The sequence below is a fragment of the Aythya fuligula genome, chromosome 1 (genome assembly GCF_009819795.1).
Source record: "Aythya fuligula isolate bAytFul2 chromosome 1, bAytFul2.pri, whole genome shotgun sequence".
NCBI classification, from domain to species: Eukaryota; Metazoa; Chordata; class Aves; order Anseriformes; family Anatidae; genus Aythya; species Aythya fuligula.
This window is the reverse complement of record NC_045559.1, coordinates 2,486,568-2,500,298: the sequence shown is the minus strand read 5'-3', so window position 1 is coordinate 2,500,298 and position 13,731 is coordinate 2,486,568. Positions and strand designations below refer to the sequence as shown.

At 38.1% G+C, this 13,731-nt stretch overlaps 1 protein-coding gene across 2 annotated transcripts in view; it reads right to left on the bottom strand.

Annotated features, from left to right (window-relative positions):
- CHCHD3 (coiled-coil-helix-coiled-coil-helix domain containing 3) overlaps window positions 1–13,731 on the bottom strand; it is a 148,227-nt gene that overhangs the window by 88,733 nt on the left and 45,763 nt on the right. For both annotated transcript variants that reach the window (XM_032200014.1, XM_032200024.1), the window contains exon 4: window positions 12,062–12,206. In XM_032200014.1, the coding sequence (XP_032055905.1) occupies window positions 12,062–12,206 (145 nt within the window). The remainder of the gene's footprint in view (window positions 1–12,061; window positions 12,207–13,731) is intronic.

The window sequence follows — 13,731 nt, the reverse complement described above, 5'->3', positions numbered from 1 at the left end:
CTGCACACAAACACTGCAGAATTCATAGAGCCAATTAAAAGTTACCAAGTGGCTGAGCACACTACAACGAGCAACTTTTTAAACAGGGTAATAATGACAAGACAGAATCACATTGCATCTGCCGTAGCAACAATTTAGCCACTGTCCGTACTAGGCACTGAAATTTGTTCAAAATCTGCTTTGTGTGATCGCGCACAAAATGAAACATTGATCAGAATCAGCGCTATCTGATAGTCTGTACTGCCACAGATTCCTGTGTCTGCAGGATGCTTCGTGCTCACCTTACAACAGCGGATCCCAAGGCTACATGGAGCTGCTCTCCTGCCGTACGAGGACTGACCATCAAAAAAAAAAAAAATCAACAATATTGGGGTGTCAAACACACGGCAGACTTTGAAAAATTTGTCAAGGGTTGTGACCTCCCTCTCACTTCCAGGCAAATTCACACCCCTGCCACAACAGCTCTCGGTAATTACACAGTCTCCCTCCCTTCCTGCTACAACTAATTAATGGCATTTATACTTGATGGGTCTTGACCACCGGCTTTTTAATGCTTTACTACAGGAAAACAAGTCTACTAGACAGGACAGCTTAATTTTCCCTTGAGCCTCCAAAATTAGCAGGAATATGGGAGTAAAAACTGGCAGCACTGGAAAAAAACAGCAATAAGAAAATCTGTTTAAGGAAAACGAAGGTTTGCCTTGATGCCCCCCACCTCTCTTCTGCTCATTAAGGTCAAATCTGTTCATATCCAATTTTTAAATGAATTTTCAAGCACTGCAAACCACAAGGGAAAATGACAGGCACTACGTTTCTGCTGTCCAACAGCCCAGTTGCAGGCAGTGTGTTCAAAGAAAGATTTTCTCAAATTCCGTATCTTCTTCCAACACCATTACTTTAAACAAAATAAATTTAAAAAAAAACATATTTTGGGTTATTTTCTTCCCCATGCTTCAATCAGGGAGATAAATTGCAAAGGCAAATTAAAATATTGCAAGTTACTACAATGTAAAACAGAGATCCAGCTGACCTACTTATCCGATGGCATTTTGAGGTCCCCCATTACTATGGCAGGCACAGCACCCACTCATCCTTCCTCCCAACATCCCTCCTGCCTGCATTCAAAAGCATTAAAAGAAAATCTGATAGGTACTGTGCACAAGTATTTTGTCTTTTGGACCAAAATAGCACATATACCAAGCCTTCAGAGTGACATCTGCCATCACGACTTCATTTTGAAGATTTGGTAGCCCTTCGGTTTTGCCTTACACGCTAGAAATGACTTGGTGTCACTGCAGAACTACCCCTTCCCTCTGAAAAGATTGCAGAACAATCCTTCTGCAGATGTAAATGCAAGAACCACCCCACAACACACTGCAGAAGGCTCCTGGTTGGGCTATTAACAGGCTTACTGGCAGAGGGACCTGATCAGAAGCGGGTACTGAGAGTCATCGAATCACAGAAACACAAGGTTGGAAAGGACCTACAAGATCATCCAGTCCAACTATCCGAATACAGTCAACCTGTATTCACCTTCAAAACCACTTTAACAATTTTCAGTTCACTCTTACACCCTCTGCACGTATGCGCTCCAGCAGCACGCTCAGCCAAAACCATCCACCTACACCTCCAACTCCTTTTTCAATGTCATGGCTTTTTTCCTTTATGTATGCTGAATGCCCTAGTAGAAATTATTTTGAAATGCAACCATTAAAGGTATGCTAATGACTATAAATTGTGACAGCTGCTGCGGAAACAAGCCTGTTGGCTCCGGCGCAGCACCATTAACTATCTATCATGAAGTACTCTGGACTTGCTCGTTTATTACTCTTGCATAGCCCAAGGGGGGAAAAAGGGGGAACAGCACGAGCTTCTTTCTCCGCGGCAAAATCATAAGCCACTTACTTATCCTAATGTCACGATCCCCACTGTTTATCTGCATGATAATTAGGAAAATGAGAAGTAATGAAATTTTGTTATTTATTTATTTACCGACGTGATTGGAATTCAAGCATGTAAGAAAAAGACAATGCAGCATCTTACGACGCGAGCAGACAGGTGGGTGGATCTTCCAAGCTCACGACTAGGTTAGAAGCATCAGCCATATGAATCAAAAAGTAGTGTGACAAGCACGTAGTATCACCTCTTGCCACGGCTTCCCAAAAACGAGCGTTGACACACTTTTGCTATATCGTTCTTCAGAAATTGCTTAAACAGCAGACTTCATGACTAAAAATAGTTTTTGCTTTCCAAACTCGTATAGCAGGGGCTTCCTGAACAGAGGATGGCTTGGCGTCAAGTCTCTACATCACTGGCATAAAGCAAAGTTTGATTTTAGTCAGGAGCAGCACAGCCACCCGTATGTCACATTCTCCAAATACACAGCTTTTGAGCAAAAGAGGCTGAAACACACCATACAAAGACCACCATCCGTACGTTTCTTGGAAGGAGGCTGGATTCCCAGCTACAAACCCCACTGCAATTTGCCGGACAGAAACGACACACTGTGCTACTGGGAGCAGTGAAATTAAACAGGCCCCAGTCTTCAGAGGACACTACTATCAAGAGAATAATTTTTATTACTGTAATAAAATGGTGCGTTAACATTCCCAATTCATCAACCTGTGAACTTCAAACTCTTCCCTCCTATAAAAAAAAAAAAAAAAAAGGAGGCAGGATATTTCCCTCCATGCACGTGCTAGCACACCTACTGCAGAATATCTCATACAATACCTGGATATGACAAAAATTATTTTAATATTTTTTATAAAAACAATCAAATTTAACTGTGACCTGTCATTTTCTTTCCTCACCCACTCTGATAGATCCTTTTAAATTGGATTTGCATACACTTACTTCAGATACATTTGCACCTATTGCTTTAACACCTAAATATCCCAATATTTTTAGATATCCAGTGGGACTCTGATAGGAAAAGACTTGGAAACTTAAAATTACATCACAAAAAGTGAGAATATTTGTAATTTGTCAATTCTCTCCCTTTTCCCCCAAATACCATTCCCTATCACCATGTGTTTTCTAGAATACATGTTATCATCAACTCTACCAGGTGAGTCCTAGCTCCCATTAATTGCCTTAAACCACCCATCATATTTTGGGGTACTGTGTAAAGAAGTCTGTGGCAATGATTATGATCATGCCAATAACAATTGTATTAGATAGCACTTCTTGATCATATTTTATTGATTCTATGATTTATTCTAACTTTTGATAAATTCACAAGTGTTATTTTGATGAGGTGAAGTCTTTTATTCCTGAAGAAGGCCAGTCATCATCTATTGCAGCCTTCTTTCTAACCAAACGTGGGAACCCAGACCATAAACCAATGGACAGACCATAAACCAATGGACAAGGCAACAAAACTTTTTAATCTTAAAAACTGCATTTGGACTCCAAAAAATAAAATAAGTACGGCATTCAACAGCATTTCACAGACGTCATTTAGTTCTGCTCTGGAGACACTGAAGTTTCACTACTTCAATAACTCACAGCAGAAATAGAAGTCATCCAATTTTGTACTAATAAATAAAGTATATGTCAAAGTGCACAAAGAGCGGAGAAAATATTAAAGAGCAAAACCAATAAAAACATCCCAGGCATCACTTCTGTTTGCATTTTGGTTCAAGCAGAATATGACATCTCTGTTGAAAATGCTGATATGTAGACAGTTCTCCAGCTCGCTTTGGCCTTTCCAAACATCCAAGCTTGTTTGTTTGTTTGAAGATATTTAACAGAGCTTTCCTAAAATATATTTTCTCTCTCTCCCTCATACAGCACCAGACTTAAACATTCAGAAATGCCTGAGGAAGGATACTTTGATAATACTGTCTTTTTGGTACTAGGGCTGGAAGGCCACCTCCATGCCTTACAGCACTCGAGGCAGAGGAAACTGCAGCTGGGTCCGTTGCCTAATTAACGGTACTGCAGAATGAGCATTCAGTGGGGAGAAGGAAAAAAAAAAAAAATGAAAAAGAAAACCCTTTTCTCCTTATAGTAAATAAAGTAATTTTCTAAATGGGAAATAGATGTAAAATAAAGCAATAACCTGCCTCCTGGATACAAAAAGAGCTTCAAGTAATAGACGACAAATGAAAGTGAACATCCAGCACTGATGTTCCCCAAGAAAGCCAGCTCCTCCGAAATAGGAGGACATAAATGCAGTTCACTATTTACCTACCTGTCTCTCACCCTTATTTCCTCTCAAGTTTGAAACACAATCTCGGGAATGGTTGTAAATATAAGTATTAGTAAGACACAGTCTCTTAATCTCCTTAAATATCACAAAATCCAAGATTTTGTAAGAAGCATACATCCCACATACTTCTAACCAAGCTCTACCACAAAACTCAGCATCCAGATTTTCAACTGTTCTCAATAAAAGGGGATGGATACAAAATTGATGGGAGGTACATTAAATAAAACTACCCAATTACGCCATAAAGAACATTATATGCAGCAGTTTCCAATTTTACTACCATTCACAACAACCCCCTGGCTTTTTGTAGCTTTGTTCTTTAAGAGGAATGGCTCTTGTCTCAGAGCCTGCTTTCCACAGGATATGCAGAGTCCTGATTACAGCAACCACCACCCCAGCACACAGACCGAACACCACAGAACAGCAACACGAAGACCACTGATCAACCTCGTGAACGTCTTTCAGACAGGTGGCTGGATACCTTCCAACTATACTCTTCCAATAGTTTGGTCCCCTTCTTTCTCTCAGCAGGTTTTCCCCCAACAAAATACCCTCGTTATGCAGTGTAGAGTCCCAGGATGACTTAAAGGTAGTGGGTGTTAGTAAAACAAATTACTCTTAATTCCCCCCACCTCCTGAACAACCTTTCTTCTCTTAAGTCTTCTAATTCAACCAAATGGGGTTAGGCAACCTAAGCATTAGAAAGGAGAGACGTGAGGACTATCTGCCCAGTCAAAATTAACCTAACCTGAGAGTAAATAAATGTTAAATAAAAGTCAGAATGAGAGTCTTAAGTCCTGACAAATTGTTTTGAAGAAATGGAGAGACTGTGCTACAATAAAGACTTCTGTCAAAGAAGCACATTTTAATCCACTGCATGCGTTTGTACCACATCATGGACAAGGACAAGTCTTGACAACTCTTTGATTTGGCTTTTGTTGTGCCATACAACCAGCAGGGCGTACAAGCTCTAAAGGCCCAGAAGAAATCAAATGGAGTCTGGATGGGAATACTTATACACAAGCATTATGCCAAAAGCTTCAAGAGAAGGTTATTTAAAGCATCCTTTTCACGATATCTTGAGGGCAGAAATGGGTCTTCTCTCTGGAAGAAGCAAACGTATATGTAAAAAGAATGAATATGCTTACTTTTTGCCCATGCATGACAAGGAATGATGATAGTCATTTGAAAAGATAGCATGGCAATTTTGTTAGCCATTCAATAAAAAGGGAGTAGCAAGAACAAATTGGTTAATGAATGAGGGAGGAGAGAGGAGAGTATTATGCAGTGAATCTATAAAAATGAACTCAATTTGAATTCAACCAAAAGAACAAATTGATGGAGCAGCAGGCTTTGTAAAGCACTAGATCTTCATCTGGATGCTGAGATAACACAGTGATTAATTTTGCTTCTGTCAAATATCTTGGGTTTTGCTATATAGGAATTAAAAAACCAGCATGCGTTTAAATGCTGCTTGACTAACAAAACACATTCCTCTAACCATTCAAAAAGAAACTTTTAAAGAGAATAAATATTCACTTTATGTACCCTACATTTTCTATTTTTACTGCATTTTTCATTTTATATGCCTCACTTTGAGAAAAAACAATTGATCATTAGCTATAAAAATAAAAAATTACAGGTCTACGACATGTCAAGTCAGAAAGTGGAAGAAGGAGAAAATTATTTGTATTGTTCCATTAAAACAACTATTTTAAATGTCAGAATGGATGTTATAAAGGAACAGAAGAGAGATACAGGTAAGCAATTTCTTATTCTAGTTTGCAGGCACTTAATGGCAGTTTCAGAGATGAAATAAAACATTGCTTAACTGTTGACGTGACAGAGGTCGTACTGGGATTACAACCTAGAGCAAGAACAGTACTATCACCCACAGGCTATTTTAAATTATTTTTTATTGTTTAACTACATCAAGGGGGAAAAGATTGTTCTCTCATTAATAAAATAATTTTAGACATGCAAATGAGCCTTTGCCATTTCCTCAAGGCACATACATCTGTCCAGCTAAGAAAAATCACTCATGGTTTGCAAATATTTGGCAGGAAGTCTCGTTTCCTGCATTGCTGGAAACAAACATTATTGATCTCTATTTGCACAGCAACACCTTCTTGTTCGTACAGCAGTTTCACATCACCTGTTTTCATCCCCAAACAGTCAGAATGACAGATTCCTATCCCAAACACCTTCCTGCTGCAGCAGAAATGCCAGAAAGAGAGGGAGAATAAATGTGTGCCAAGAGAGATGTAAGCCATATTCACAACATTATGTTTATTCAAATGAAGGTAAGCACATAGAGTGCAACGAAGTTTAATATTTTTAAAATGCAAATGACTTTTTCAACATATCCCACTTCCTTCTGCAATAAAGCCACCAAGCCCCTCTCCCCCAAAACAAAGCCAAACAAAACCCTGGAGACCTCATCCTTAACGTTCAGAAGTAACTTCTTCCTCCTCGTTTTAATTTTGCCCTGTCCTCTACAGCAGGAAAGAACAAAGCCAAACAGATGACTTTTGTCCATGTCACCAGACTACTAATGCAAAAAGACCGTTTGCTGCAATAAAACAGCGATTTCTAAATGGCAAGGAGAACAGCACTTGGCAACAAAGAACCACGTACATAAACCCGAAAGAAACCTTATGAGTAAATCTGCAAAGATACCTGCTTTCCAGGAGTACAGATACTTCTACATTATAAAAACTGCAGAACAAGAGACAAAAGAACTATCGCTAGATTTAATTTTGTACCATGTTGTTTCCAAACCTTAAGTCTAATTTTCAAACGCGAGCCTTTAATATTTTCACAATGATAAATTGTAAGTTACAGTCACCAATCACACTGTATTTTTCAGAAACAGCTTGGTCCTCTCTACAGTAAGCAATCATGTTTTGCCTCAGGCTATGTAGTTTACCTCAAATTATTTCAGAATCATCTAAAAAGATTCATTTTTCTATTAAAATGATGAATGAGCTAAATGAGGTATGTAATAAATACTGCAGGTTTGTAAACAGACTTCTTTTCTCTTGAGAACTAATGCCTTAACTCGTTTAGTAATTTTTCCCCCCAGTATTTTCTAGTGAAGTCATCCTTAAAATATGGTTAGCACAGGACTGTTTGGAAAGAGCAGGAAGGGTCAGCATATAATCTGCTTATGGAAAATAGAGGACCTCCTCTTGACAAAGCTAATGAATTGAGGACGGGGAAAAATAAATGCAACACTAAAGGAAAGGTCAGTGCATAGCACATGGACCTAGTGATTTGGACCAACCACCCAAGGATGATAGGGAAAACATCTAAACAGTTGAGACACAGAAGAGTGAAACACTCTATTTTAACAATATGTATTCAATTATGACAATAGGTCAAATTCACTCCTAACATAACTCAACATGTTTCAGCTCTAATATATCAAGGAATGCATTTTGTCTATTGATTTCAGTGCTCAGAAAAGTAAAAGAAGAATTATACACCTCAAATTTCCAATAATCTGATTACCACATTCACCTAAGGTGCAAAAACTGCTTTTTAATATAAGGATACTTCTACTACATTGATTTTTTGATCACAGAATTTATTAATAGACTTTCTTGTACGGAAAATGATTTACAAAACAAAACAAAACAAAAACCCTCTGCCACAACAGACTTCATTCTCTAACAGGTACTTCAATGAAAGCCTGGAACAATACACGGAGAAATGTATGTAATTATATTAGTATGGATACAGATTTCTAATGATAGCAATAATCAAATTTTAATGTTATGGTTACAGCAAATGAACAGAACAATATTTCTGTGCCTTTTCAAAGGGAAATGAGACTTTAATGTCATTGGCAGCTCAATAAAACCATTTTCTAACATATAGGGTCTTAATGACAGCTCGTTTCAGTCCAGACAGTGAAGTAAACATGTTAACAGTAAACTCCAGGTCATTATAAGGAGATGGAAATACAACAGGTCCTCTGCACTTTGGATAACTATTGATTTTTCACTCCATGTTCTCTGTGTCTCACCCCAACTCTCGTAATGACTCAAGTGATGGAACATCAATAAGCTATTTATGGCAAAGCTCCCACATTTAAAGCCACTCAGCAAGACTCTGCCTGGCTCAACTACCCACAACTTTCAGATGTGCAGCAAAAACCTCAGTCGTAAGTAGTGTCAAGGAGGATGGGTCTGCTGCCTGGGCGAGTAAAACCTAATACCAGTACTCTTGGAGCACTCAGAAGACTGGGACCCTCGACTGCATCAGTCCTTGCCAGAGAGGATCACGCCTGTACCAAAATTCTTTATGCTCAGACTGAAATAAAAGCCTCAAGTCATCATAAAGTCCTCCTTTAAGAAGGATAGGCAAAAAAATACCACATTGTAAGTACACATGCTAAGGGTATGGAAGAAAGAAGTATTTTTTGATGTGCTGCACTGCTGCACACACTTCTCAAGCACACGGTGCACTGGAGGGTCTGCAAATTCTCCTCTAAATTTGAATTTCTACCTTGGTTGGTATAATCATCAGAACTACTGGTTTGTATATCTCTGGATCTCCCCCAGAACCATTTTTAAAGAAGCTGACATCCCATCAGCCACTTTCCAGTCCACTTGTACCGAGGGAGCTCTCTGCAAGAGCTTACACAGCACATAAGCAGTTCAGCTATCATTAGCTCATCTATCATCACCGAGTTTCTTTCAGAGCCTTTATGACTATCACCCAGGCCTGAAGAGCTGTTATTGGTGAAACTGTCAACTTCCATTAAAATTTTCTACTGAATCTTCAGATCTGAGACCTCATCCGAGGAGATCTCTGCAAAGAAAAGTTCCAGCATGGGAACTTTCTGATGTTCCTCCACTTTCAAGAGACACGTGGAAGAATTAATTCAGGGTATTTCGCTGCTGTGGTTTCATCTCTTCCAAGCACTACAGGTATTCCACAGTCATCTCTTGGCCCTACAGCCTTTGGTAGGATTTCTGTTCCACGGAGGCTGTGGGATTGCACACACATATCCATGTTAATTTTTATACCTTTTCTTAAACGTTCCTTAAAATCTTACCTGTCATACCTGGGTTTTGGGGGGTTGTTTTTTTAACACTTAGCCAAGCAAGTGTCATGATCTTCCTCATTCTGCTTGCTGAAAAATTGTTTCAGATTGCTTTAAGGGTGCACTCCCTTGCCTTACCTTGCTGTTCAAGCTCTGCTGACTTCCTTTAGATTTCTTTTTCTTGACAAGTGGAATACTTTTGCTTAAAGAGACAAATGACATTTCTCTCTACGTCTTGTCACCTGCAAAGCTTTTACTGTCTTAGCTGTCCATTTTAGCTTCATTTGTATCAATTTCCTTCATTTGTATGAAAAGTTAGTATTAACTTTTGGTGTGCTGACACTTAAAAGTTTCCTCTGTCCAAACCTATAAGCAGCAGCTGGTATTAAAATGGTTTAAGAATGGGAAATATTCCTTCAATCTAACAATGTCATGTCTGATTATTAAAACTGAATTAGCAGCCTTTATAAAAAATATTCTTCCTTTATAGCCATAATATCTTTTCCTGTGCGCTGTTTAAACAATTTAGTGGCAAAGGAATTAACTCTGTAGATAATGCTATTGACATTTCCAAAACACTACTTTTTCCTCCAATACTTTTTTCTCTGACAGATGCAATCAAATCCAGGCTACATAAAATATCAACCTACTCCAGCAGGTAACCAGCACACGGGATTATTCACCCTACCTGACAAATGGTGCACATAGATACATCCCCATGTTACAAATTTTAGGAATTCAAGTCTGATATATTGAAAAAATATATTCTGCTGTTTGTAAATTATGGTAGAAACAAACAAACAAACAAAAAAAAACGCAGTAGAAGAATATAGGGATCTTCACAAAAGAATCTCAAGGCAATTTCATAGACTGAAAAGGCACAGTTTTGGTAGACAGCTCCCTAAAATGCCAGGCTGTGGTGTTTTTCCCTTGAAAGGCAGCCAGTCACTCTACAATTCCATGCAAGAGGACATCCTGTAACATTTTAAGGCATTTGCTTTGTTTCATTAGCACCATCTGTACATTCTTTCTCCAAGCCCACCTCCATATGCATTAACAGCACACACCTTGAAACAATGCTCCTCAAGCTGATAATGCCCCAAATTAGTTAATAGCAATTCCTGATTGCTTCATTTAGGCGGTTCTAGCTTAAATATTCTGGAATAAGTGAAAATTATCAATAAATTTGATTTAAAGGCTGAGTATACCAGTTTCATAGTCATAATATGAAATCTATGGATATTGATATGAATATGATATCGATATCAATATGAAATCGAGCATTTGGCTGATGAGAAAGGCATAACACGATTCTCAAAAGCACAAAGATGGAAAACCCCTGGTAACTCATGCAAATAATATTCTCTAGTATAAATCTTCAGTACTTCATTAGGCTGAGGCACAAAATCCTCATCCATACTGCATGACATTAACAAACCAAGGGTTTAAGGCATAAGACTAAGACTGTATCTTGGTCATAATTACTCTCCATTTTCCTTTGTTCCTATATTTAAAGATGAGAAAACAGTAACTGTTTGTCTGCCATGCAGTTATTCTTCAACAACAACACCGTTAGAGGTCTAAAAAAACGTTGAGAAATGGCTGCAGAAGACACTTACACTCAGGTAAGATACCTAAGTGATTTTACTGAGCACTGTAACAGGTTGCCCAGAGAGGTTTTCAAGTCTCCATCCCTGGAGATGCTCAAAAGGCATCTGGACACAGTCCTGAGTGATGTGCTCTGGGTCCCTTCCAACCTCAACCATTCTGCAATTCTGTGACGATGTAGGTGATAGATTTGTATTTACAGAGCACAGATAAAACTATTGAAGTGACTAGTTTGCTGCATTACCAACCAGTAAGTCTTAGAAAAGTTTGATTTCATTTCAGATACTTAGGGTCAAACACTTATATAGATGTTGTCATAAATAACCCCATTTATTTTAAAAGGAATGCTCACATAAGTGACATGAAACTCTTTTCTTGGGAAGATCAATTTGTTTACCGTTTATACTCCACTAATTTCTACAAAAAAAAAATATTAAAAAAAATCTAAGAACTGATATTCATACCTCAGAGAATGATTCTTGTTACAAAGAAGACTCAATACAGCAAGCAACTGCTATATAGGAAGCTATAAATCTGCCAGACATTTGAAATGGGCTGAAATATATATTGTCAATTTTCAAAAGAAAACAGCCAGCTGTATTTTACAACTTCCTTGTCACCAAGTCTTTATACGTCAGCTCTAATGAAATGGGAGTCTTTGATACAGAATTTTTCACTAAGCCGGTTCCAAGATTTGAGACAATCAAAAGTTAGACAATTCTTTTTGTTTTCTAGAACAAAAGAGACTTCAAAGTTGTACTTTTTGAATCCCTATTGTTAGCCAGGCTTTTAGCCAGGAATATTATGGATTCCCTTCTGATATGAAGCAATTAATTTCTAGAAGAGCATCTCATATTCTGTATCTTCTTAACATACAATAACGTGATTTTTAAATAGACCTAAACAATCATATTACTCTTCAACTGAAAACAGAAAAAGGCTTCAATATTACCCCCCCTAAAACAAGGAGATGTGTTATACTTGCAACCTTCAGAAACGTTTGGTTCTTTTTATTCAGCTGTTCTTAGGACAGGGAAATTTGCGAACAGTAAAATAAAATTATAGAATTTAGTAGTAAGGAAAAGAAAAATAACAAGGCAAGATACGTTTTCTTCTTCTACTAATAGCTTGAAAGATATGCTTGGTTAAAAATCCAAGACTTCTACATAAGTTTTTGAACTCACAAAGCGTTGTGCCTTCTGCCGCTCCTCTTCTGTGGCAGCTCTCTCTCGAAGAATGGCTCGAGTCAAGTGCTCATTTGAAGAAATCCTTTCTCGGTCCAGAATTTTGCCAAACTCATCACGTACATACGCTTGTTCTTGCTTCAACCTACAGGAAGGGGAGGGAAATTTAGATTGAAAGGTTATATTACAGATGTATTTTAAAAAGCTATAAGCACAGTTACTTCAAAAATAGTCGCTGAAATTATTACAGGAGTCTTAGGACAGCTGAATATGAATTCAGTACAAATGCCAGAAGTTTATTTCAGATTAGTATTAAAAACAGAATATGCAAATTCAACGCATCTTAGTAACACAATTTATTAAATCATATAAAAGACAACTCAGTCAAGACTTAAAGCAAATGTATCTCTTAAGTACCAAGGATATGCACAGAGCTCTGTTTGTAGGAGGGTACTGGTCTTGTTTGTTTTAAGTAATCTTTTTTCAAGGAAACTCTTTCTCCCCACCTAACTTCCAGGTAAAATTTCCATTCTTTTCTGCTACAGAATAACGTTTTCTGACCTCTGGACAAACCACAAACCCAAATACTGTGTGTATCTACCAAGCTGCAAAAAGACCCAACAACCATAATAAACCTTCCCCAGAAATTGGAGAGGATGAGATGGAAAGAGCTACTGAACTTGTTGCAACAGAGTTAGCACAGCTAAAGCAGAAAACTCTCACCATTTGCATGTCACAAAACCATACATTTACTAGAAATCACAGAATTGTAGGGGTTGGAAGGGACCTCAGAAGATCATCAGGTCCAACCCCCCTGCCAAAGCAGGTTCCCTAGAGCAGGTAAATCTTTCCTAGAGTGCTCTCTGTAAGCACACCATATCATATTTTTATTAAAAATAGATAGATATAAATTGGTTAGCTAATAAAACATTTCTACTGAGCACATGTTGTGACACCGAGCACAGCGCCAGCATTAGGGAACTCAGAATAGTAATGGCACTATCACATAGGTTTTCAAATACACTTTCAAAAAGTGGAGGAAAGGAAGCTTAAGGATTCTCGGTGCATTTATACATTGTCAAGGGAGCTTCAGAGAACAAATCATAATGAGTAGGGTCACTTTGTAAAAGGTACTAGCATTACAGTACATTAGATTCTTCCCCAGGGAAAATATTTGAGTGGGGTGGGGAGGAAAAAGACAATTACAAGATGTATTACTTCTGTGCTCAGACACAACCCTCTGAAATGCAGCAACCAACTGGGAGTCTTTATAAAAAGTTTATTAAGCAGCATCTTCAATTACTCCAGCAAAAAGTCAGATTATGCAGCCATGGACCAAATTCCATTAAGTGATTTCCCAAGGTCCCCCAAATTATTCCAGCAGCATTGGTGTATCAAATCATTCACACAATCAATGCTGCAGTCAAAACATTCTGCTTCTCTTTTCCATTGGAGAAATAATGTTTTGTCTAAAAAGAAAAAAAGTGTCAAAATAGAAGTCTTGGCAGCTTTTTCTTGTAAGAGACAACAGAGAAAGCACTCTGTGTTTCCAGAGACTGCAGTAAGCTCCTTCCTCATCCTTTATGGGTTTTACTTCCCACAGATGCTTTCCCCCTCAAAATCCATCTCTTCTTTATGTATATTGTACCTGGCAGAGTAATTAAAGTACA